Source organism: Trichosurus vulpecula, chromosome 5 (assembly GCF_011100635.1).
Source record: "Trichosurus vulpecula isolate mTriVul1 chromosome 5, mTriVul1.pri, whole genome shotgun sequence".
Lineage (NCBI taxonomy): Eukaryota > Metazoa > Chordata > Mammalia > Diprotodontia > Phalangeridae > Trichosurus > Trichosurus vulpecula.
Window position 1 is genome coordinate 177,554,751 of NC_050577.1, and position 21,496 is coordinate 177,576,246.

Sequence of the window (21,496 nt, forward strand, 5' to 3'; positions counted from 1 at the left end):
CAAAAACTAAAGTAAAGCTTCCTAAGAAAGATGCAGTTGACAAATGTGTTTCATACCTGTTAACCTATTTTTTTTTTGAATTGAACACTTGCTAATAATTTGTTTGGTTTTCTAAGTGTTTTATATTGATGCACTGTGAAGTGCTTATCAAATGTGAATCATCAAGTCACTAAATACCTTTTTGAATTTTTAATGAATTTAGTCTTGAAAATTTAGGCACTCTCAGGCTAAAAGCCTTTGCCAATATTATGGAGCAATTTACTGGTTAGGGATTAAAAATTAAAATTTGATAACTTCCTCATCCTGAGCCATAGTTTGCAAATTAATGGTTTTGGGGGATGGAGCTTTAATGGAGCTTTAATTTAATGATTTAGTCCTATAGAAAGAAATTCAGCTTCTTATATAGTATTTACATATGTTGATACCAACAGTTAAAAGTAAATATGGATGTTGACATTTTATTTTCAATATATTTACATGTATTTTCTGTTTTTAAAATAATGAGTGTGACACATGAAAGAGTAATATCTTTCAAACTACGAGGAAGACACACTATAGTTTTTGTGAATGTATCATTTAACATTGCTCTTTGAACTAGAGATTAATATTTCAAGGAATCAATCAAATCAGATTTGAACAGAAGAGTAGTCCTATTTTTTTTTAATCTGTGGTAATTTCGATTAGTTGACCATTTTGAAGAAGTTTTAGTTTTGGACTACTATTTAAACATCAATACAGTTTTTAGTTCCAAATAATTAACAGGATTGTGCAGTATCATGTTTGTTGGTATGCCAGAATTTATATTTCTGGGCCAGATATGAGGTTAAACTGAAATGATATTCCCAAAATACTGCTTGTAACATCACGCAAAAACTCATGGAAGAAAAAACTGAATAATTGTTATTAAAATAAATTGTTAAACTACCTCTGAAATGTTTCCTTACTAATAGGATAATTCTTTTCTCATTCTGTAATATTACCAAGAACAGAAGCTAGCCCAGATGAATTATTATACTAATTGAATGCCCATGATAAAGCAGTATGACTAGTACATTTGTGCATAGGAATTCCTGTATTTCTTTAGTTTTCTGTTAAAACCATAATTAGTCACAGTCTGTGACTGAAGTTATGCTATATTTCTCATAAGAGAACATACAGAGTAGGTGCTTAATAAATATTTGAATGAATTAATGATTGAATGAATATGGAGGAAATGTTGAAATGTATACTATAATGGATAGTAAATAAGATTTATCTAACAGATTTCAGTATTTCTGTGCTTTTTTGAATGCATTATAAAATTAGCTTTTGCTTACTTTTTGTCATTTTTTTCTTTTTCTAGCATATAGTTATTGGTCTGTTTTGATAATGTATCAAAAAAATCTCCATATGATAAGATAGAAAAGATTCGAATTTTTTCTTCTTCTCTAGCAAAGAATCGCGGTATTGCAATTCCAGTGGATTTGGACGGCCAAGTCAATACTTTGTTCATGAAGAGCCATTCCAATATGGTACAGAGAGCAGCCATGGGATGGAGAATGTCAGCTCGTAGTGGACCACGCTTTAAAGAAGCACTTGGAGGGCCTGCATGGGATTATAGGAACATAATTGAAAAGTTGCAGGTAAATATTAAAATTTACATTTTGTAGTGAGATAACACCATTGGTGTTTGGTACTGCGGTGCAAAATGGTGGATTAAATGAATTTATTGGTAAGCAGTGTAGACTGGTGAAAACTTTTGAGCAAGGAAGTGATATAATCAAAGTGGTTCTATAGGAAGATTGACTTAGTATCATTGTGCAGAATGGATTTGGCAGGCAGGGTGGAGGGGACAGAATCACTTAACCTCTTAGGAAATAATTGTAGTAGTCCAAATTTGAGCTAATAAGAATCAAAATCAGAAAAGGAGAATGTGGACACAAGTGGTATTTCAGAGATAGTTTTGATAGAAGTGGTTGATTAAGTGGAAGGCAAGGCATTTCAAAGACGACACTGAAGTTTTAATCATCAGATACTGGAAGAATTTTGAAATTTTTTCACATTGATAGAATCATAGATTTCAAGTGGGAAAGATCCTTAGTAGTCATCTAGTTCAACTCCCTTATTCTGCAGTTTGGGCAATTGAAATCTGGAAAGGAGAAGTGACTTGCTAGATTATGGTATTATAGATGTAGAGCTGGAAGGAGCCTTAGAGTCCATCTAGTCCGCATTCCTCATTTTATAAGAAACTGAGGCCCAGGGAGGCTGAGTGATTCGCTCAAGGTGACATAGGTAGTATTCAGAGTGTGATTTAAACCCAAGTCTGACTACAGAGCCATTGTTTTTTTCATTTTAGAAGGATCGCTGGGTCCTACTTCACTATAGCCACTTCACAAGATTCTACCATTCCCACTAGCTGCCATTGTCCCATTCTTCTTCCTTTCTCAGTCAAACTCTTTGGGGAAAAAATGTCTACACAGGCTACTTCTCCTTCCTCTACTCCTTCGCAGTGGCAATCTGGCCTCTGACTGAGACTGCTCTCTACAAAGTTACCAATGTTTTCTTAATTGTAAAATCTAATGGCCTTTTCCTCAATCCTCATCCTTCTTGAATTCCCTACAGCATTAAAACTTTTGTCTGCCCTCCCCTCTTGAATTTTCTCTTTTCTCTAGGTTTTCATGGACACTGTTCTTTTAGTTCTCTCCTCCTACCTGTCTGCATACTTTTAGAATGACCAATATAGAGGATGTAATAGAAAAGCTAAAAAAAGTCAGTAGAAATAACCAAAAACAGACATTCTACAATGGGAAATCATATGTAGACAACACTAATTAAGTGGAAGAACTGGCCCAGAAATCTCCAAATTATTTGAAGAATTAGAAAAAAAAGATTCAAGCAACAATGGTGCAACCATCTAAGGAAGACTGAGTTTCAAGAAAATTTAGGAAAATAGAAGAATCTGTGTAATATATTCAAGGAAACTATTAAAGAAAATTTCAAGAAATGGTGAAAGGGGGTGCAGCTAGGTGGCGCAGTGAGTAGAGCACCAGCCCTGGAGTCAGGAGGACTTGAGTTCAAATCCGGCTTCAGATACTTGACACACTAGCTGTGTGACCTTGGGCAAGTCGCTTAACCGCAATTGCCCTGCCTTCCCCCGTCAAGAAAAAAAAAAAGAAATGGTGAAAGGAAAAGCAACAGTGGAAACTGGAAGGATCTCTGGTATCTAAACAAAGAAGAGAAACTCAAATTCACTCTCTTAGACTCAGTTAAACTCCATTACTAAAATAATAAGAAATTGAGGAAAGTTAACATAACCTTAATGGAAGTCTTTGAACAATAGCAAGTCTTATAGCCAAAAAAAGATAGGTATTTAAAATAATTTGCATGTCTCAAATCAAGATAAAACAGTTGTTTGCAATAGGGGAGAATCATCAGAGTACTGTATTATCTAAAACAACTAAAAGATTCAGGAGAGTGTTTTAGAAAAATACTGTTTTTAGAGAAACAGAAAAAAGGAAGAGAAAACAAGAGATGGAATAGAAAATCAAAGTCTGTGATAAAAGTGAAGTCCAGATTAAATAAATCTATATAGTTTTTAATATGGCATTAATTTTACTTAGGATACTTCTATTTGAATTAACACCAGAAATAATAAGAACAAGAAAATATGAATAAAATGATTGAAGAATGGAAAAACCTAATATTAAGAATGCTATATGTAAATGAACTGTCTAAAATGAAAAAAAAAAAGAATTACAAAGTGGATTCAAATTAAGTTTACACGAAAAGATATTTAACACATAGAAATTTAATTTTATTCAAACTGAAAGAATAGACTAAAATTTACTATGGTACTTCCAAATCACAACAGGTGGGAGTGTACTTGATATTTGACAAAGATGAATTTAAACCACAAAACATTCAAAGAGAGATGGAAGAGCCATATAATATGCTAAAAAATCCTTTAAAAATGGCAACATACAGTATCCATTATTTCATGATGTAAAGAAAGATAATACGTTGCACAATTCCATCAATGTGTAAAATATTAATCTTTAAAGATAAGCCTGAGAAAGAAAACTACAAAAAGGCCATTAAAGAATACATGAATACTCAAATTATTTTTGCTTGTGTGAGTCCGGAGAATTTTCGGTGTAAGAGTTCCTTGAATTGATGTAGATGGAAGATTGCAACCCATTTGTGACTTAATAAGTCCTAGAGAGTTTGTTAGAAGCACAAAGTGGTTCAGTGACTTGATTAAGTTACTTGCTAGTGTCTGAAATGGAATATGAACTCAGGTCTTCCTTGCCCTGTGCCCAATAATCTATCCACTACAATACACAGCTCTAAATCATTAAAAAATCAGCCTAAAACATCAAATGAAATACTAAAATAAGTGACTTAGCATCACTTCACAAACATAAGTCACTCAGTCAATAGGCATTTATTGAGTGCTTAATATGTGCCAAATATTGTGCTAAGCAGTGGAGATACAACAAAAGGTAAAACCAACAGGGGGGTGGGAGGGCATCTAATATTCTAATGGGGGAGACAGTATGTAAATAACTATATATACAGCAGCTGAATAGAGTGCTGGGCCTGAAGTCAGAAAGACCAGAACTCAAATATGCCCTTAGACAATGGCTGTGTGACCTTGGGCAAGTCACGTAATCTCTGCCTGCATAAATCCGAGGAAGGAAATGGCAAACAACTCTAGTATCTTTACCAAGACACCCCATGGACAGTATTAAAATGTTAAGAAGACTTGACCTTGGAAGATGATCCATCAGGGCCTTGCTATGGTCCACAGGATCACAAAAAGTCAGACACAACTGAACAACAACAACATGGAAGGTAATTTCATGAGTAGCACACTAGCAGGAGGGAGAGGGAGGACAGTTAGATTTAAACTGAGTCTTGAAGTAGTAAGGAGGTGGAAGCATGGAGGGAAAGCATTCCAGACATGAAGGACAGCCTTAGAATGCTATTATCAATTTAATAAATCATATTGACAAGGCAGAAAATAAATTCTACATCAGCATCATATACACACAGAAAAGCTTTTGAAAAAATAGTAGCAGTCATTCATGTTTTTAAATGGCCAGAACAATTTTTTCTTACGTTAAAGAAGAGGAAATATAGTATGCAAAATGGTTGAGTAGCTTTTATCTCTATAATTTCTCTATGTGAACAATGTAGCAAACAAAGAAATTATGTGCAAAATGTACTTAATCTAAGGTTGCTATCACCTCTTAATTTTCATATCTAATGGATTTTTCTCAGTCCTCATCCTCCTTTGACTTTCAGCAGCATTTGACAATGTTGACTACTGCCTCTTTCTGGGTACTTCTTTTTTTTGTTTTTTTTTTTCTGGCACTGCTCTCTCTTGATTCTCTTTTTGGCAATCTTTTCTTCTCAATCTTCCTTGCCTGATCATCATCTACATCTTATCCCTTATTTGTGAGTAGTCTCTGTCCTGAATTTTCTTCTCTTCTTTCCCTACACTCTCTCTTGGTGATCTCATCAGCTTCAATAGATTTAGCTATTGTCTCTCTTGGGGTGATTCCCAAATTAACACTGCTAATTTAATAGTCCTGCTGCACTCTTGTCTTATATCACCAACTGCCTGTTGCACATTTCCAAATGGATTTCCAATTGCCCAGACAGCAAGATTTTTTTTTGTTGTTATTGTTGTTTTGTTTTGTTTTGGGCAGAGCAATTGGGGTTAAGTGACTTGCCCAAGATCATACAGCTAGTACATGTGTCAAGTGTCTGAGACCATATTTGAACTCAGGTCCTTCTGACTCCAGGGCCGGTGCTCTACTTACTGTGCCACCCAGCTGCCCTGAAGGCAGCAAGATTTTTTAAAGTGCTTGAACTCCTGAGGATACAAATAAAGGGATAAAAAAAGACAGTTCCTGACTCCAGGGAGCTTACATTCTAATCAGGAGAAGACAACATATAAGTGGGAACTGAAAAGTAGAGGTGGGAAGGGGAGATACCCAAGTGGGGGTGGGGACTGTATTGATGTCTGAAAAGTTTGAAGCAAAGCAGGAGGGAAATGAAAGTTGGTCAGCCTGGACTCCTCCTTAAAATGCAGGCCATGGGAAGAATCCAGCTATGGGAGCAGGGGACCAGCATGGGGAGGGAAGCTACAGAATGAGAAGATTGCAGGATCTTTTTTTCTCCCTAGCACCTAGAATAGTGCCTGGCATATACTGTGCATTTCATAAAAGTTTATTAAATTGAACCACGTTCCCACAGGGTGTAGGGTAGGTGAGATGGGCTTTTCATTTGGTAACTTGGTATGAAACATGCTTCTTAGGACACTACCTTTTCCATGTGACAGATGCGCTCTCTAGGACTGCATTTTGCCCTAGGAGAGGGGTTGTATGACACATTCCCCCAGACAAAGTGGCCAGCATTCAGAGTGGTGGTGGTGGTGGGGAGCAACAGAGATGCAGAAATAGAGTATACTGGCATTAAGAAGGGCAAGGGATTACGGTTATGCAGGGACTGGGAGGATTAGGCCTCATTGCTCATTGAACACTATGCTGATGTTTTTGATATCTGATTTCCTACGTTGATCAACTTTTCTTTATTCTTTGTTTAAACTAGTTCCAAATCATTTGGAAGATTTTTTTTATGATACAGTTTGGAGTCTGGAAGTACTATTTCCCTTCATTCTTAGTTTTTTAAAAAAATTCTCTTGAGGCAAACTATCTTTTTTGTGCTACATACCCTTTTGTGCTAAAAACACTGAAAATTTAGCATAAGCATTGAAGGACCATTTGTAAGATGATAAAAAATATGCATATCTAAACCCAAAGGTAACATTATTTATAATGGGTGATATCCACTATCAATTTTACATAGTTTTAGAAATGCTAGCTATAGCAATAAGAGAAGAGAAATAAGCTAAAGGCATAAACATGAGAAAAGAGGAGATAAAATTATCAGTATTTTCAGTAACATGATTCTTTATTCAGAAAACTTCATAGAATCATCAAGGATAGTAACTGAGAGATTAATAGCTTCAGTAGAATAGCAGGATGCAACATGAATCCACTAAAATAGCCAACATTTCCATATTGCCATAAAAAACTAGAAAGAAATGATAGAAAAAGAAACCCCATTCAAAATAACTACAAATGCATAAAATATCTGAGAATCAACCTACAAAGCCACATTCAGGATTTATATAAATACAATTTTAAAAAAATTCTGCTAATTGGAAGACAAATTATTGAAGTGCACTGTCATGACTGGGACCATGTCAATATGATACTATTTAAATCATTGTATAGATTTATCACTATTGCTATACCAAATATAATTACCAAGAGATTGCTTTATACACAAAAACACATGTATTCATAAAATAAATGAATTCATGTGAAGCAAAAAATGTCTAGAATTTGAAGGGAACACTAAAAAGTGGTAAGAATGAAAGAGAAGTACTTCCAGACATTAAGCTATATTATAAAGCAGTAATAATCAAAATTACAGTATTTGGTATTGATTAAAAAATAGCAAAATAAATATCAGGAATAGAAGAGCTAATCAAAACTCAGATACACTCTGTAATCTGGTGTTATGGAATGGCCATGGTAACCTGTTCTCAGAGGGCTTATTATCTGGTTGGGGAGACAAAATGTAAATACATAAAAGTAATTTAAATGATAAAAGCCTGAATATAATTCTTGGCCACAGTGTGTGATACTGACACCTGCTATGGGGGTGCCCATTATTTTTGTATGTCCTACACTCATGGAAAGGAAAGGAAACCTGAAGGTTCACTTACAATTTCTTCCATTTCCTTCTGAAGGATGTAGTCAGTTCTTTAGAGCAGCAGTTTAGCCCGATGATGCAGGCTGAATTCTCCGTGTTGGTTGATGTGCTGTACAGCCCAGAACTTCTTTTTCCTGAGGGAAGTGATGCAAGGATAAGATGTGGTGCTTTCATGTCCAAGTAAGTGGAAGGATCTGGGATTTAGTTAATGTACTATTGCATTATTTCTAAGTTTTGAGTGTTATTATTTGGAAAATGTCCCCCAGTTTTCTGTTTTTACTTTGTAATTCGTAATGAGTAAGATAGAAAATACATAACATACTTTGGAATTTGTATAGTATAACTTTTTTTTTCTTGGACAAGACCTCTGATTTATTGGTATAAAGAAGTCCCCATGAAGAAACTCCTTCCACTTCTGGAATTTGACGGTTGCTCTGGAACTTAAAATCTTATAGGATTTCCTGGAGCATTGAGAGGTTAAAATGACTTGAATAGATATATGTAGCCAGTATGTGTTAGAGCCTTGAATTAATTCTAGGTTTTCATGACTTTGAGGCTGATTCTCTATCAACTATGCCACACTGCTTTAACTCATACCCCCAAAATATTAATAAAGTGAGTATAAAACTAAATTGTGAGAAAAGGGCAGGCAGAAACTTTTTTAAACTAAAATTTACTGGAATGTGGAATATGTGTTATATGATAATATATGTTTGTAAGATATGTTTATAATATGATAATAAATGTTGTGAAGTTGAACTGAATTGTGCAAAGTGACTGTCTTGATTAATTTCCAGTGTCATATCATATGGCGTTTAAAATTCTCCTTATTTAAAGCTATATTGCATGTTATTAACCTACTATCCATAACTTGATTCATTTGTTCATTTTATTATGAATTCCAGGATACACTCATATTTTGTCTCTGTATATTTTACCCTAAAATTTTATATTTTAATGAGTGAAGGAAAATAACTTTAAAAAATTTTATACAGTACTTGCTTTATGCAGAGCTCTTCTTTTTCTTTTGCATCTTTTCTTTTCTTATTTAATATTTTAGTTTTCAACATTGATTTCCGCAAGATTTTGAGTTGCAAATTTTCTCCCCATTTCTACCCTCCTGCCACCCCAAGATGGCATATATTCTAATTGCCCCTTTCCCCAGTCTGCCTTCCCTTCTGTCACCCCATTCCCCTCCTTATCCCCTTTCCCCTTACTTTCTTGTAGGGCAAGATAGATTTCTATGCCCCATTATGCAGAGCTCTTTGATAGGAACTGAGGTAGATACGAAGTTTATGTAAGACAACCCCAGACCTCATGTTGCTTATGGCGTGAGACTATAAGACAATGAAATGGATAACTACAATTCTCTATATCACATGAGGAATTCATGAGAGAATTTCAAAATAAAATACTGTATAAGGTCCAAAAGAGTAAAATATCATGTCCCTGGACTGAATTACTTTCACCTGTGGGTTGGAAAGTAACCTTGTTTCAGGACTTGAAGGCATGTACATTCAAATCATTGTGGTTAAGTCACTTTCTTGCATTATGGGTCAGTTTTTCTACCCATAAAAGAATAATCCTTATAGGATCATTTTAAAGATTAATTTTACGATGAAAAATTATGAAATAAGTATCTATCATAAATACTGAATTTGAAAGCTATTAGTGTAGATATTGCAGATGAGATATGAACTAATGGTAAATAGTATGTTTTAGCATAAAATATAGTTTATTACTTAAATGTTGGAAAAGTTTGAGTTATCTGGATTTTGTTTTCATAGCTTTTAAAAATAGCTCCTTGTTTGCTTTTTTCTCAAGTATTAATATGATTATAGTTTGTTCTTTGATATAAAGTTAGAGAGAATGTAGTCTAATTTAAGATTTATTATTATTCTTATTATTTTATTTTTAAGGTTGATTAATCATACAAAGAAGCTCATGGAGAAAGAAGAAAAGCTCTGCATTAAAATTCTTCAGACCTTACGAGAAATGTTAGAGAAGAAAGATAGCTTTGTGGAAGAGGTACTTCTACCTTCTTAGTGGTTAAAAATAGTGACTCTCTCAAAGTACAGTAACCTCTCAGTTACCATAAGCTGTTATACAATTAGCCATATTATATGGTAATTAGTACATTTTTTCAAACCAGATATTTTGAATAATAATTTTTATGTTATTTATAACTTAGCTGGTCCTGCTTTGATTTTAAAAACAATGTAAGCTTTGAGTGGCCTACAGCTATTGCACATCATGATGTTTCGCACATTATTGATATTGCACATTATGTGTTGCGTATGTATAGATGTGTTCAGTTCTCTGACTCAACATAGATTATGTTTTGATATCTATGAATAACTTAGATGCATTGTTAGATTTTAGCTTCAGTTCTGAGGCATTTGGGGAATGGTTCTTATTCAATATTTATATTTTTGTACATTTTAATATTTTATTTCAAATATATGTTTTCAAGATAATTTTCAGGTTGAGTGCTGAGCTCTTTTTTTCAGGCTTGGTAAAGTATCACTTAACCCTTATACACGATGTTCTGTTCCCATGTCCTGTCCTACTCCCTCAGTTCTTTAGTTCTCTTGCCCAGCACTGGCCATTCAGAGATCTGCTATGCTGGAGCTATGGAGTTTATTTCTGTAGTTTGGGTCTCCTAGGCTTTGGAATGGGGGTGGTGGGGTATGTGATTGAGCTCTATTTCAAGCTTAAACATGTGTCCTGCTCCCTTCTTCTGTTCCTTGGTTCTCCTGTAGAATGATCTTTCATCACAGAACCCTTCCTCCTCAAATTACATTATATTTATTTATGTTTATATGTCATTTCTCTCCAGTAGAATGTAATCTCCTTGAGGGTAGTATTTACTTTTTGTTTTGTTTTTGCAACCCTAGCACAGTGCCTTGCACATAGAAGGTGCTTACTAAGTGCTTGTTGAATTAATGAATAAGTGAATGAAAAATTTTGAATATGGACCTGGTGAAGTACCATATGTCTGTTGTCAAAGGATCATCTTAATAAATTCGAGTGGCTCATGTCCTGATTCCACTACAGAGTTATAAATTTAATTTTGTCCACAGCAACTCTCCGAAACCATCTATTAACTTACAGATGGGTTGTGATATGTTTTAATGGAAGTAGTATTCAAGCCCCAGGAAAATTATTGATTTTTGAACTTTTAAAAGTTTTTTCTCCATAGGTAATTCTTCTACCTAAAATGAAAATTAATTTTGTGGATGTTCTCTCTTGAAGTTTGTATCGTGAAGAAAGCAAGACTGAGTTGAACATATTATGTTATTATTTGATATATTGGGAGGGGCATAGTTCATAGGACTAGAGATGGAAATTAGTAGAAAATTTCCATTCCCCTGGATTGGTTAGAAGATTTTACCAGAGATCTTGGCCATTTCCCTGAATGGGAAAAAATGGGTTTGAGGTAAGGGGGAATTGGGATCTCAAGGATATTGGTATAATAACTGGAGAAATCTTTAAGAACCAAGCAAAATTGATTAGCACCTAAAATTTTTTTGAGAATAATTGCCTACAATTCTGAAATATAAAGGTAGTGTTTGGCTTAGATAGTTATAGAGAATTGGAGATGTTTATCATTTCTGGCAGTATCATCATCATCAACAAGAATTTTTAAAGCATTTATTAAGTGCTGGGACAGAGACAAAAACAGCCTCATTTTAATGGGAGAGACAACATACAAATAAGTAATTAGGCATATGCAAAACATGCAGAGTAGATGGAAGATAAACTTAGGGAGGAATGCTCTACTATCTCGCAGAACTGAGAAAGTCCTCCTACAGAAGTTGGTATTTTATCTGAGTGTTGAAGGAAACCAGGGATTCTAAGATTCTAAGTATTCCAGGCATGAGAGTCAGCCAATGAAAAGGTACAGAAAGGAACAAGAAGACTAATATGGTTGTATTGTAGACTGTACTGAGGGAGATAAAGGGAAAGTAAAGGTAGGAAGGGGCCAGATTGTGAAGAGTCTTCAATCCCAAATAAAGAGATTTATATTCAATCCCAGAAGTAATAGGGAGCCATTAAGATTTATTGAGTAGGGGGCTGACATGATCAGAATGCACTAAGAAGATAACTTTGACAGTTATGTGTATTAGGGATTGGAGTAGGGAAAGATTTGAGGCAGTGAAACCAATTAGAAGGATATTGAAATAATGGAGGAAAGAGGCGATGGAAGCCTCAACCAAAGTGGACAATGGGGAAAAGGGGACATATGGGAGAGATGTTGTGAGGGTAAAAATGACAAGATTGTGTAACTGATTGGATATGTGGGGGCATGACAGAGAAGGGTTGAGAATAACCCCGAAGTTATGAGCCTGGGTAACTGAAGGATAGTGGTAGCTTTAATAGTAATAGGGAAATTTGGAAGAAGGTAGGGTTTGAGGGAAAAGACAAAAGAGTTCTATTTTAGACATGTTGAGTTTGAGAGGCCTAGGGAACATCCAATTCAGAATGTCCAGCGAGCACCGGCTGGTGTGGGTCTGGAGCTCAGGAGAGAGACTAAGGGTGGATGTATAGATCTGGTAATCAGATGCATAGAGACAATAATTAAGTCCATATGAGTTGATGAGCTCACCAAGAGAGATTGTATAGAAATAAAGAAGAAGGCTAATGACGCAGACAGAACCTTGGGGGACACCCATAGTGATTAGGTTTAATATGGAAAGAGATCTGTTAAAAGATTGGGAAAGAGTTGTCCAATAGGTAGAAAGAAAACCAGGAGAGAAATATCACAAAGACCCAGAGGGGCAGAGATCGCGATCAACACCGTCAACTGCTAGCCAGCTCTAGAGGATGGTGCCTTGAACCTAAAAGTCAGAATTGTCATTGCTGTTGAGTTGTTTCGATCGTGTCTGACTCTTCATGACTCCATTTGGGGTTTTCTTGGCACAGACACTTAAGCGGTTTGCCATTTCCTTCTCCAGCTCATTTTACAGATGAGGAAACTGAGGCAAACAGTTAAGTGACTTACCCAGGGTCACACAGTGAGCCAGTGTCTGAAGCTGGATTTGAACTTGGAAAGATGAGTCTTTCTGACTCCAGGCCTAACTGTCACAGTGTCCATCCGCTGTGTCACTTAGCTGTGAAGAATCAGAATACCTGGATTCAAATCCCTGATAGAATATTTACTATTTAATTACTTCACCATTCTGGGTGCCCCTTACTTTTAAAATGGGGCTGGTTCAACTAGATAATTTGTAATATCCATCCTAGCTATAATCCTATGATCCTATGATAGGATGTAAGACCTGCTATGTGACCTTTAGGCAGATTTGATTCATCAGTGAGAAAAGAATTGCCTCAGGTAAGACTACAACAAGTGAGTTACTCAGACACTTAGTTTTCATGAGTGGTCTGTCTGTGTCTATGTATTCATCTGATGTGTTGACCCGCTAGGAAGGTATCCAAGGCAGGAAGTGGAGGAGTGTAAGAGTGGTGGTGTGTCCATTTCCTCTTCCCACAGGCATTTCACACTGTGGTTGTGTTTAGTACATATCCTTTCCACCCTTCAGGGTTGCGGTCGATTCAGTAGAAGTACAAATCTGTGGTTAAATGATGATCCAGGTATAGCTTAGCCTGTGAAACCAACAAAAGGAGTTGAGAGTGCACCTTTCCCTGTAGGGGTATGTTTGAGAGCTTCAGAAATAACAAAGTGACACCTTCTCTTATCGCAAATTCTCACCATGTCAGTTCAATCATATAAACGAGATATTTTTCCTTCTGTTTAGTTTTTATTTTGAATATTAATCATTTAATGAATCTTTATTGTCATTTTCAGTAATTTCTTCATATATTAGTATTTTCAGATCTTGATCTGATGTTAAAAAAATCCATTTTGAATTTTGCATAGATCACTCAGTCGTTAGTCCTTAGTACTTAATTATCTTTTGTCTATTATGGATCGTAGTTTACATAATCCATGCAAGTTATGGGTTACATTTATTTATTTAGGAAAAGAACAAGAAAAACACATGTTATATGTTTTATAAATAAAAATTACATGGACATTTGAGCGAAACAATTATGTGACAACTTAATCGCAATTCAGATACATCAAAAAGCTCATGACTAATATCAGATAATTGGGGCAATGTTTATTGGATCTGTGCCCTTGAAGAAAATGAGCCCTGAAACCAAAAATCTAAATAATTTACATTTGTTCTTTAGATTCTAGACAATGATTAGCCAGAGGGCATGTGTTGTTCGTTGTATCATAATTTCATGCCTAATTATATTGTTATTCATGATGTTTTAGGCTTTATGCCTTCTACTAACAACATATGCTTATGTTAGACTATGCATACTCTTTGCAATTATAACTTAATTTATTGCTTTAAAAATACCTAACAATTAGGAGACATTAATGAAAAATCATTTCCATTTAAAATGACCAAACAAAACACCTTGAATTTTGTTAAGTGCCATGGAATATGTTTCCAAAGACTTTTGAAGCGAAGGTCAATTAGAAACTTTGTTCTAAAGGCAACTGGGTGTCACAGTGGTTAGAGCACTGGGCCTGGAGTCAGGAGGAACTGAGTTCATATCCAGTCTCAGACACCTACTAGCTCTGTGACCCTGGCCAAATCACTTAACTTCTGTTTGCTTCAGTTTCTTCAACTGTAAACAGGGATAATAATAGCACCTACCTCCCAGAGTTGTGATTCTCAAAATGGATATTTGTTTTTTTTAAAAATAAATTCGATACTTTATTTTTTCCCCAATTACATGTAAAAATAATTTTTAACATTTGTTTTTTAAAATTTTGAGTTTCACATTCTCTCTCTTCACTTGTCCCCTCTCACTGAGAAGGAAAGCAATCTGATATAGGTTGTACATGCCATGTAGTACCTGTAGTCATGCAGAACATATTTCTATATTATTCACGTTGTGAAAGAACATGAATTTTTTGTGACAAAAAAAACAAACCACGCAACAACCCATCAAAAATAAAGTAAAAAAATATTCTTTTATCTGTATTCAGACTCTATCAGTTCTTTCTCTGGAGATGGATAATATTTTTCATCATAAGTCCTACAGAATTGTCTTGAATCATTGTATTGCTGTGAATAGCTAAGTCATTCACAATCGGTCATTGTAAAATATTGCTGTTACTGTATACAATGTTCTCCTGGTTCAGCTCACTTCACTTTGTACCATTTTATGTAAGTCTTTCCAGGTTTTTCTGAGAGCATCCTGCTCATCATTTCTTATAGTACGAAAGTATTCTGTTACAGTCATATACCACAACTTATTCAGCAGTGTCCCCAATTGAGGGGCATCCATTTTTGACCACCACAAAAAGAACTGCTTATAGTCTATAAAATATTCATAATATTTTCGTTATATAGGTTCTTTTCCATTTTGTTTTTTATCTCTTTGGGATACAGACCTAGTAGTAGTATTACTGGGTCAAATGCATGGTTTTATGGCCCTTTGGGCATAATTCCAAATTGCTCTCCAGAATGGTTGAATCAATTCACAACTCCACCAAGAGTGCATTGATGTCACCATTTTCCCATATCACCTCCAGTATTTGTCATTTTTTTCCTGTCATATTAATCAATCTGATAGGTATGGGGGTTATTCCAGAGTTATTTTTATTTGCATTTCTCTCTAATCAACAGTGATTTAGAGCACTTTTTTTCATGACTGTAGTTTTGATTACTTCATTTGGAAACTGCCCATTCATATCCTTTGACCATTTATCAGTTGGGGAATGACTTACATTCTTATAAATTTGACTCAGTTCTCCATATGTTTGAGAAATGAAGCCTTTATCAGAGAAATTTGTTGTAAACATCTTTTCACAGTTATGATTACTAACTGTTATTTCCCTCCATTCTATTCCCCCTCCCTCATTTATCCTACTCTCTCTCCTTTCACCCTATCCATCCTCAAAAGTATTTTGCTTCTGACTACCTTCTCTCCCAATTAGTCCTCCCTTCTATTACTCCCCCCTTCCTTCATCTCCTCCCCCTCTTACCTTCCTATACGGTAAGATAGATTTCTATACCCAACTGAATGTATATGTTATTTCCTTTTTGAGCCAATTCTGAAGACAGTGAGGTTAAAGTACTCCCCACCCCACCTTCCCCATCTTTCCTTCCCCTGTAAAAGCTCTCTTGCCACTTTTTTATGTGAGATAATTACCCCATTCTACCTCTCATTTTCCCTTTCTTCCAGTGCATTCCTCTTTCTCATCTCCTAATTTATTTTTTAGACTTTTTAGATATTATCCCATCATTTTCAACTCACACCCATGCCTTTTGCCTATGTATACTGCTTCTAATTGCCCTAATAATGATAAAGTTCTTAGGAGTTACAAGTATCAACTTCCCATGTTGAAATGTAAATAGACTAACCTTATCGAATCCCTCTTTCCTATTTCCCTTTTTATGCTTCTCTTGAATCTTGCATTTGAAAGTCACATTTTCTATTTAGCTCTGGTCTTTTCATCTGGAATGCTTGAAAGTCCTTTATTTCATTGAACGTCTGTTTTTCCTGTGAAGGATTATGCTCAGTTTTGCTGGGTAGGTGATAAATGCTTATAATCCTACCTCCTTTCCTCTCTAGAATATCATATTGCAAGTCCTCTAGTCCTTTAATGCAGAAGTTGATAAATCTTGCATTATCCTGACTGTGGCTCCACAATATTTCAGTAGTTTCTTTTTAGCTGCTTGCAATATTTTCTCCTTGACCTGGAAGATCTGTAATATTCCTATGTAATATTCCTGGGAGTTTTCATTTTGGGATCTCTTTCAGGAGGTGATCAGTTGATTCTTTCAATTTCTATTTTACCTTCTGGCTCTAGAATATCAGGGCAATTTTCTTTGATAATTTCTTGAAAGACAATGTCTAGACTGTTTTTTTGATCATGGCTTTCAGGTAGTTTACTAATTTTTAAATTTTCTCTCTTAGATCTATTTTCCAGGTCACTTGTTTTTCCAATTAGATGTTCCAAATTTTTTTCTATTGTTTTCTTTTATTGTTTCTTGATGTCTCATGGAGTCATTAGCTTCTACTCACCCAATTCTAATTTTTAAGGAATTATTTTCTTCAGAGAGCTTTTGTACCTCTTTTTCCATTTGGCTAATTCTACTTTTTAAGGAGCTCTTTTCTTTAGTGAATTTTTGTACTTCTGTCTTCATTGCATTTTTGTGCCTCTTTTATCATTTGACCTATTCTGTTTTTTAAATGTTGTTTTCTTCAGTGTTTTTTGTCCCTCCTTTGCTAAGTTATTGGCTCTTTTTTTATTTTCTTGCATCACTCTCTTTTCTTTTCCTAATTTTTCCTCTACCTCTCTTATTTGATTTTCACAATTCTTTTTGAAATCTTCCAGGAATTCTTTTTTTTTTGGGCCTGAGACCAATTCGTATTTTTCTTTGAGGCTTTGGATGCAGCAGTTTGACTTTGTTGTCTTCTGATTTTTTTGTCTTTTGGTCTTCCTTGTCACCATAGTAACTTTCTATGATTAGGTTCTTTTTTTGTTGTTTACTAATTTTTCAGTGTATTTCTTGATTTTTTAACTTTATGTTAAAGTTAGGCTCTCCTCACAGAGTGGAGGAGGCACTGTCCCAAGCTCCAAGTGTTTTGTGCACCTGTTTTCAGATCTAGTTCTAAGGGTCTCTAAGTTTCCAGTTCTGCTAATGTGGTATGATCTAAAGAAGGGTGTGTTTATTATTCTCATGGCCTGTGCTCTGGTCTGTGAGCAACCATAAGCACTCCTTTTCTGCTCTGGAACTGTGACCAGGGTCCCTGATCCCCTGCAGCCAAAAGCTTTGTTGTGCTTGTCTTCCTCCTTGCCTTGGGACTGTTATCTGGATCCATGTAAGGGCAATGCAAGAGAGTCCTGCACCTAGTGGCAACAAAGGGACCTCTGTAATCTGCTGACCACTTGACTAACCCCCTCACCAACTGTAAGCTGAGAGCTCCAGAAGCCAAAGCTGCTGCAGATTCAGTTGCTCCCAAGGCCTGCTGTTGATTTGTGGGTGCAGTTTGCACTGTACTCCATTCTCATACTGGTGCAACAGACCTTTCCTGCCAACCATCTAGGTTGTCTTGGGCTAGAAAATTGTTTTACACCATCCTTTTGTGGGTTTTGCCACCCTATAATTCATTTTGAGGCATTATTTAAAGTTATTTGGTGGGGAATTTAGGAGAGCTTAGGTGAGTGCCTGCCTTTTCTCTACCATCTTGTCTCCACTGCTGAGATGATATTTATAAAGTGTTTGTCACACTGTCTGTTACTTAGTAGGTACTTAATAAATGCTTGCCTTCCCATTTGTCTAGTGTTCTGGCATTAGTGTTTCTGACTTCAATGTACTCTCCATTTTTATCTTGACATGTATTTGTGACATGCCAGCCTAGGAAAATTGGTCATAACCTGTCTTACTTTATTAAAGTAGCAATGGTTTTGTATTCTGTACTGGAACTCTATACTCAAAAGACCAGTAGATTTCAGGTTCTGTTCTATATTGTTGTCTTTGAAAGGTTAAGAAAGAAGTTGGATTTCAAGTCTTTTCCCCCTATTCTCTCAGTTTCTCATTTGCATCACCTTCCTTCACTGTGCCATTTTTTTTGTATAAAACTCAACTTCCCTAATATATGAAGGTATATGACAGTTTAACATATATAGGATAGTTTTCATATGTAAAGATTTATTATCCTTTTGTAAATGATATTCCAAATCCCAGTTCATCATTGCATTATAAATCCTCTATTTCACTATACCTTAACATGTGGATATTTTGTGTTTTTGAGGATTTAAAAAAAATGATTGAGCATATCTTTCTCAAGGCTGATAAAACATATGGATGAAAGCATGCAGTCTGTAGCCTCTTGACAAGACATCTGCTACAACATTTTTCTTTCTTGGAACATGTAAAGTTGTTTGCCAATTGTTTTCATAAATATGAAGCTCTGAATCTTGACTGGCAGATACATGAGTTGTTCTTTTGGAATTTCATTCCTTTTGCTTGTATGTATTATACCATCCTGAAGGAAGTGTATGATGATGTAATTGAAAAATAGTCAAGCGTGTGAAAGTTTCAGGTTAAAAGTATGGTAAGAATTTTAATTTAAAAAAGAAAACCTTGCTTTTACACTTGAATCATTCATTTAGAAATTTGTATTCCTATAACTCAATTGAATAAATACCATGAGATGAAATTCTTGTGCAAAATTTGCCTAGCTCTCTCTTCCCTACTTAGACTCAACTTTACCCATATACTTAATAGTCCAGAACCAGCCTAGGTAACTCTGATCTCTTCAGATGGAAGAACTGATTTAATGTCTGAGGTGTGAAGTGGTTTACCACTGGTGTGTGTGTGTGTGTGTTTTGTGTGTGTGCATTTATGTATGTCTGTGTTTGTTTTGGAGGAGTGATTGGCATTTTGATAAGCAGTCCTCTTCCTCAATAGACTATGGTAATTGGCCCCTTGTTGAGAAGACAGGGAAATGATCCCAAGTAGGTTTCTGCAAAGATGTTTAGTTAGGACCTGAGGGATAAAGACTTTTAGCAGAGTCAATTGTCTGCCTTTCTGTAACTCTCTCTGAGCACTGGTCAGAGACTAGAGATCTAGAATCGGATAGACTGCCTGTAGACATTCCTCAAAAGATAACTGGTCCCTTTTGGAAAAAGAAAAGTATTGCCTGTGTAACCCCTGTAAACAGAGAGCAGAGCCATGACCTGGAAGATGAGAGGATATCTAAATTTTTTTTTAATCCCCTAGTGTTATAGTGAGTTGTTAGGACAGTGCAAGTCTGAAAAGAAAGGTATTGCCTTTCTAGGAGTTCTGAATAGTATTTTTCTTTGGGGAGGGGGCATCCAAACCCTAGGGGATAGTTCAAGTCTCAGAGAGATTGTGTATTGCTTTATGGGGAACCCAGGGATTCACTGGGATGTCAGAATACTGCCCTGATGGTATCCCTCATTTCAATTTCTTGGGAAGGTAACTATTTGCATGCTTTCTGTATCTGTTTATAGGCAACTATGAGTCCTTTGAACACCTAATATCTCTATATTTGCTTGTGGCCTCCTATGAATCCTTTGTATCTTCTGCATTTTCTGCAGGGTGAAATTGCTGCCTGACATTATTGAATGGGAGATGGGAACCCTATTTTAACCACAGCCAATAGACATTTATCAAGCATTTACTCTATGCAATGTACTGTGTTAAGTGCTGGGGATTCAAAAAGAGGGAACAGATAGTCCCTACTGTCAAGTAGCTCATAATATAATGGGACAGACAATAAGCAAAAAAAGTATATACATACAAACAAGCTATTTCCAGAATAAATGGGAAATAATTAAGAGAGGGAAAGCATTATAAGGAACGGGGTGGGAAATGCTTCCTGTAGAAGATGGAAGTTAAGTTGGGACTTAAAGGAAGTCAAGGAAGCCCAGTAAGCAGAGATGAGGAAGGAGAGCATTCTAGGCATTGGAAATAGAGAAAATGCCCAGAGTCAAGAGGTTAAGTGTCTTGTTGTGGAGAAGCAAGGAGACCAGTGACACTGGATTGACGAGTATGTGGCAGAGAGTAGGGTATAAGAAGACTGGAAAGATAGGAAGAGGATAGGTTATGAAGGGCTTTGAATGCCAAACAGAGTATTTTGTATTTTTTCTTAGAGGCAGTAGGGAGCTCCTGGAGTTTATTGAGTAGGAGGTGACATGGTTGGGCCTAGACTTTAGGAAAATGGATTTGGTAGCTCAATGGAGGATATATTGGAGAGGGGAGAGACATAAAGCAAGCAGACCCACCAGCTTGCTGTTACAGTAGTATGAGCATGAGCTGATGGGGGCCTGGAAAAGTACTGGCAGTGTCAGAGGAGCGAAGTGGGCATCAAGAGATGTAGCAAAGGTGAAATCAACATGCCTTAAGCAGCCGACTGGCTATGAGGTTTGGGAGATAGCAAGAAGTCAAAGATGATACCTACCTTGTGAGAGCCTGAGGGACTGCGAAGATGGTATTGCCCTCTCTAATAATAGGAAAGGTATGTGTGTGGAGGATTTAGGGGAATATTTTGGGCTAGTTGAATTTAAGATGTCTACTGAAATCTAGTTTGAGGTATGAGAAATGTAGTTGAAGATGTGAGATTGCAGGTGAGCAGAAAGTTTGGAGTAGTGTAGGTTGATTTGAGAGCTGTCAGCATAGAGATGATAATTAAATCCATTGGAAGATCACCAAATAAAGTAGTATAGAGGAAGAAGGGCTGAGGACCCAGGACAGAACCCAGTGGAACATATACAGTCAGAGGATGTGTTCTAGATGAGGATCCAGCAAAAGAGACTGAGAAGGAATGATCAGGTAGGTAGGAGGAGATCTAGGAGATGGGTAAGGAGGAGATAGTAGCAGAAAACATATGAATCATATGAAATGAGGAAGGGGAGGGAGGCTCACAGAGGATAGCTTCAGTTTTTTTCTGTAAAATATGAGGCAAATTCTTATCTGATGAGATGGAAGATGGGGAGAGGAGTGTCATGAAAGGTTTGAGGAAGGATGAAGAGGTTTTGAAGAACCCTGTGGAGAATGGGATAGGGAGTTGATAAGGAAGGTATAAAAAGATTACCTAGCAGCAGTGAGAGTCCAGTAAAGGTTGTATAGCATAATTTTTTATTTTATTTAACTCAATCAGAATGATTGCATGATTTTCTCTACCTTTGTTCAACAGTATGTGTGTAGGAGCAAAGATG

General features: G+C 36.0%; 1 protein-coding gene across 1 annotated transcript in view; it reads left to right on the forward strand.

Moving 5' to 3' along the window:
* Positions 1–21,496, forward strand: part of ITPR2 (inositol 1,4,5-trisphosphate receptor type 2) — a 545,841-nt gene that overhangs the window by 306,370 nt on the left and 217,975 nt on the right. Inside the window, exons 35-37 of the mRNA XM_036758879.1 lie at positions 1,432–1,622; positions 7,808–7,950; positions 9,690–9,798. Coding sequence (XP_036614774.1) covers positions 1,432–1,622; positions 7,808–7,950; positions 9,690–9,798 — 443 coding nt within the window. The remainder of the gene's footprint in view (positions 1–1,431; positions 1,623–7,807; positions 7,951–9,689; positions 9,799–21,496) is intronic.